The sequence below is a fragment of the Sinocyclocheilus anshuiensis genome, unplaced genomic scaffold, assembly GCF_001515605.1.
Source record: "Sinocyclocheilus anshuiensis isolate Anshui unplaced genomic scaffold, SAMN03320099.WGS_v1.1 scaffold91, whole genome shotgun sequence".
In the NCBI taxonomy this organism is placed as follows: Eukaryota; Metazoa; Chordata; class Actinopteri; order Cypriniformes; family Cyprinidae; genus Sinocyclocheilus; species Sinocyclocheilus anshuiensis.
In genome coordinates, this window is record NW_015552636.1 from 603731 (window position 1) to 609692 (window position 5962).

The window sequence follows — 5962 nt, forward strand, 5'->3', positions numbered from 1 at the left end:
TGAATGTGACATTTCCAGCAGGATAATCATAGGATATTTCACCCCGCTGTAAAAGTCACGCGTCTCATTCCTAGCGCTGCTGTATCATTAGCTCTCGCTGCTGCCGCCGCTTCTGTAACATTCATTCTGTTTCTGTTCCCCGTCTGAGTGTCTCCTCTCTTCTCCTGCCAGGAGCGAGTCTTCCTCACCATCTCCAACTACGTTTTCACTGCCATCTTTGTGGCCGAGATGACCGTCAAGGTAACGGCTCACCTGAGCATCTCACATTTACTTCTGCTGATCTCTACGTCAGTCATCATTGATATTCTTATAGGTTCCTTTATATCACTATTCACTAAGTACTTCCAGACAGGAAAAAAAACACCACCAGAACACCCCCATTATGAACTGACAAGAACACTCTTCCAAAACCCCTCATAAAGACTTATCAACACCCTAGCAACCACCAGAACACCCTAGCAACCATGTAGTAATGAGTGTGTAGAGGAGTGTAATCTATAACTATGCTCATCATAAACCCATCTGTTTAGGCAAGTAGATATGGATAGATTTGTCATAAAATATTTTAATACAACTGAATTTGTATTTAACATGATCACAAATGAATAAAAACATTGTACATTTGTAATTATAATGCTTTCAATTTCACAGTTGATCAAACAGTGAATAAATTATATACAGAAAGTGATGAAAGAACATTTACATTATCACATCATTGACTGTAGTCTAGCGTGAGTTAAAGCACTCTCAGAAAATTCCTGTTATAATCGGTGAAGCTGTCTGCGCTGTATAATGAATGAATCTCTAGTTACATAACACATACATCTGCACTTTGTTGATGATGAGAGAATTCAGTCAGAGAGAGCACACACTCAGCAAAATTCTGGTGTTTCAGCGATGACTCATCTGAACGCATCTGATTGGCCGCTGCATTCATAAACTCAATGGATTCGTGTGTGATTGGTTGTAATGCACAATGCTGTAAAAACGTGTAAAAATAAATATGGTGCAACACGAGCAGATGTGATGTTAATACCACAATCAACACTTTTCCATTTAATTTTTTTCCACTTTGTGACAGTTGAAATACATTTATTGTGATTGTACAGGGGCATTTTTTGTGGCGTTTTTACGTCTACATTTAATCATTTAGCAGACACTTTTATCCAAAGCGACTTACAAATGAGGACAATAGAAGCAATCAAAACCAACAAAAGAGCAATGATATGTAAGTGCTGTGACAGATCTCAGTTAGCCTAATGCAGTATACATAGCAAGGGTTTTTAAAAATATAATAAATAAAAAGAAAACAAGTAGATAGAAAAGAAAAAGACTAGGTAATGTTAGATGGTCATTTTTTTTTAAATAAAAATAATTCAAAACAATAGGACAAAAGAGAGAATGCTAGTATCAGAGGGTAATTTTTTTTATAATAATAAAAAAAAAGAAAATAAGTAGATAGAATAGAACATTTGCCCCAAGCCCCCGTTAATTTCCGAGACGTGTCCAGGGGAAGTGACAAATAAAATGCTATCACTATTTATTTTAAAATACATTGATCTTGCCATGAAAACAGGCATAGTTGCTGGTGCAGCAATCAAAATAAATAAGTCTTGGTGGTCAGTGACACTGAACTGATTCTGTTGTTTCAGCTGTTGTTTCTGTAGAAAACACATAATCTGATTGTGTTTGACTGGGAAAATGCATTCATTCACACACACACACGCACACACACCCACACACACACACACACACACACACTCACACTGATTATTTAGCTCGTTTAGATCATTTTAAAATCAGCCTTATTAGCAAATGAGCCAATGAGAGCACTGGAGACTGTCGCTGTGCATGCTGGGAGAACACTCTAGTAAATAGTCTCCAGTATAAAGCACACTCTGACTGTTGTGCGGTTAGTGGAGTTTGTTCTAGTCCAGCTCTGAAGCATCAGGGAGGCTGTCGGTGTCCTGTAGCTTTCTGTCTCTGAGGTGAAATCTGCTTCAAACGCAGCGCAGCAGGTCTTTCTCTCTCTCTCTCTGTACCTGTCAGGCCTTACCGCGGTAAAAGCTCTGATGATGCTATCAGAACAGAGCGTTCTTCCACTGTATTGGCGCGGGTCTGCTCTTGATACACTGCAGACAGCAGCAGAAAATAACACCAAACTTACTGTATAATCATACAGAGGTAGAATAGAAGACTTGAGAAAGAAGAAATCACTCCACATATCTTTAGTTCTCAATATCAAAGGTCACATGTCCATCAAACTCGGATATTTCAGCACAAATTCAATATGAGGGATCTATTCCGATTGCACAGATGTCAGCAAACTCAGGTCTAATGCATGTCTTCTGTGGTCTGATTGATAGTTTAGAGTGTTTTATCCAGTCAAAGCTCTTTTAGTGTAATTGTAGAAATGTCCCGCTTCAGCTGCTGCTTCACGAGTCTTTCTGCTCTCAAATCTTGACTGATTTTTATCAAGTAAACGTCAGAATAACTGCAGTCATATTTCCAGACTGAAGCAGCTCAGCTTTACTCGATTCTCCATCAATCATGTTTTAGAGTCTCAAATCTGATCCTCAGGATCTTTTGAGGAGCGTTTGTTTCCAGAAGCTTTACTTTCACTGTTCCTCAGCGGAGGAATGATCTTCACAAGCCTCCAGAACATCTCACATCTTCTGAGGAGCCTTTCTTTCTTCATATTTTTGCTCAGTTTGAATCTCTGAATAAAATTGTGCTGTTTTTTCTTTCACGCCCTCACTATATCAGACTATATGAGCCATAAAAGCCTGATATATCAAATATGATACTCAACAAAAAGTGTACACACAAACTTATTTTTAAAGGGGTCATATGATGCTTTTTTAAAGATCATTATTTTTTGTATTTGGTGTAACAGAATATGTTGACATGCTTTAATGTTCAAAAAACACATTATTTTTCAAATACTGTACATTATTGTAGGTCCTCTATGCCCCGCCTCTCTCAAACGCTTCTTAACTTAAATAATATGTCTGGAGCTAGGCTTGATCGTTTTTATACTGAAGCATGTAATAGGGGAAGATTTTTTAGAAATTCTATTTCGCCTACTTTTCTCTCAGATCATCATTATATTTCTATGGCTATTTCTGTTGAGTCCACTAAATCTTATAAATCACTCTGGCACTTTGATAACAGGTTACTTCAGGATCACTGCTTTATTCACACTTTTCACCTTTTTTGGAATTCTTGGAGAGAGGAGAGAGTAAATTTCCCATCTTTAAGTCAATGGTGGGACGTGGGCAAGGTACAGATTAGGATTTTTTGTCAGCAGTTTACTGCACATAGCAGGAGTGCCCTACTAGAGAAAATGAAAGCTCTTGAAGAAGAAATTCTTGGACCAAGCAGTCATAATACTACAGGCTTTATTTCCACTGACTCTTTTGAAAGGAATAAATTTCTTCTACGCAATTTAGCGGAGGAACAAGGCAAAACTGCCCTTTTAAGGGCAAAGTTCACTCGTCTAAATGATATGGATTCTCCTACTGCTTTTTTCTTTGGACTTGAAAAAAAAACAAGAGCGCATAAGCATCTTCATCAACTGAAAATCCCAGATGGAAGAGTATCAACAACACAAATGGAAATTAACTCTTTTGCTCTTTCTTTTTATGAAGAGTTATATCGTGCAGAGCCTTGTAATGGAGCAGAAGCTGACGTACTTCTGAGTGACTTACCACAATTATCAAAGAAGGATAAGATGGATCTTGAGAGTCCTTTAACAATGGCTGAACTTTCGAGAGCTGTTCAGGAATTGAATCCTGGAAAGTCACCTGGTTTGGACGGTCTCTCAGCCGAGTTTTATAAGGCTCTTTGGAACTTAATTGGTCAGGACTTCTATGATGTTTTGGTGGAAAGTACTGAAAAAGAGATCCTTCCTCTAAGCTGCCGGAGAGCAGTTTTAACTTTGATCCCCAAAAAAGGAGACCTTGGTTGTTTAAAGAACTGGCGCCCTGTCTCCTTGCTGTGTGTTGATCTCAAAATATTTTCAAAAGCTTTAACCAACAGATTGAAGAACTGTATAGAAACCGTTATTCACAACGATCAGTCTTATTGTATTCCTAACCGAACAATATTTGACAATCTTTTTTTGGTTAGAGACATTATTACAGTGGCAAAAAGACAAGAAATTTCAAAGCAGCTACACAGAACTAAAAATTTTTTTATTTTTTATTTTTATGTTGTTATTAAAATTATGTGTATTTACATGTATGCATTTGGCAGACACTTTTATTTGAAGTGATTACATTTTTATCAGTTCTCAAATGTGAATTTTGCTGGGAATCGATCCCATAGTCTTGCAGTTGCTAAAGCCATCATCTAATGCTTGAGCTTCAGGAAAGCACAGAAAAAAATGTTTTAAATAAAATGTATATATTTAACTATAACAATAACTATAATATACTGTAAAATTCAGATTTAGTAAAATACAAATGTTAAAAAAATGCAGCTTTAAAAGTCATGTGTTTTACTCATGGTTTACTGTTTTACCATTTTTTTTTCTTTATGTGAATTGTATTGAATTTATTTAGGGCCGTTTTGAGTCTCTGAGGTTGACTGTCTATAGGTCCAGTGTGGTTCTGTGTGTTTGTGACTCGGTTCTTCACGGTTTCTCAGGGTGATCAGTCGAGCTCCGGGTCTGAAGCTGGTGGCGGACGCGTTTGCTTCCTGAAGTCTTTGTTTTCCCATTCTTTTCCTCCATAAACATTACAAAATATTCTCCAATAAAGAGTTTTAAGCCATGAACCAAACCAGCCAGATCTGAACATTACACTCTTTCATTTGAAGAAAGAAAATTGTATAAAAAAGTTGTTGTCAAAAATGACAAAGATACAGACAGTGTATTAAAACTTACTTTGTATGAATTACTATCCCATGATGCATTGTGAATGACACCGTTAAAATCACAACAACAGTAGAATATATAACTAATGACTTACAGTAACTAAGTACCATATTTTCTTGAAAATAAGTAACGTAACTACAATTGCATCTAGTCAAAATTGCATCGTTGAGAGGGGGACAAAACTGATAATTTGACAGTTTATTATTACATTCAGAAAAATAAATGAATAAAATAAAATAAAAAAGAAACATTTATAGACTTTATGAACACTATAAACATATTTTAGTTCCTCTCACTCCACAAGAAGTCCTTTAAATCGAACAGTGTTCAGAATAAAACAAGACTTATGTTCCAGAATTTACAGTGCAAGTTTAAAAGAACATATTTACATTTTAATCTGTTCTATATTCACATTCATACAAAAAATATAAGTGGTTATAGATTGCAGAGAACTTATTCATGGTGCATCGTGAGAGTGTTTTCAAAATATTGAGTGGTTTTATCATGATTTTCATTTCCATGGTAATAATCTTGAGTGCATCTCCTCAGGATTATGAGTTGTTTCGTTAAGTATTGTTTTTAAACTCAAGTTAAACTCACGCTGACTGTCCGACTCACTATCAGCAAGCTCATGGTTCTCTGTCAGGAGAGATTTATTCGTTAGCTTTAGAAATCTGCTCTATCAGTTCAGTCCTGTGGAGGAAATGAATGTGATCTTGACTTCCTGCAGCTGATGATCTGCTGTGTGTTTGTTTGGTGGTTCTCTATTTCAGGCTCTGATGTCACTGTTTGTGTTGGCGTCTAAAGATGGTTGGGTAAATATCATGTACCACGGGCTGGACGCTGTCGGGATTGACCAGCAGGTAGAGAAACACACTCACACTCACACTCTCACACACACACACACACACACACACAGTCATAGACACACACACAGTCACACACACTTACACACAGACACACACAATATAAAAAAAAAATCAGCAGCACAACTGTTTTCAACATTGGTAATAATCAGAAATGTTTGTTGAGCAGCAAATCAGCATATTAGAATGATTTCTGAAGATCATGTGACACTGAAGA

General features: G+C 36.7%; 1 protein-coding gene across 1 annotated transcript in view; it reads left to right on the forward strand.

Annotated features, from left to right (window-relative positions):
• The window catches only part of LOC107666662 (voltage-dependent T-type calcium channel subunit alpha-1I-like), a gene marked incomplete at both ends in the record, with an annotated part of 76673 nt that overhangs the window by 51529 nt on the left and 19182 nt on the right, over positions 1-5962 (forward strand). The window contains 2 exons of the mRNA XM_016458082.1: positions 172-240; positions 5653-5742. Coding sequence (XP_016313568.1) covers positions 172-240; positions 5653-5742 — 159 coding nt within the window. The remainder of the gene's footprint in view (positions 1-171; positions 241-5652; positions 5743-5962) is intronic.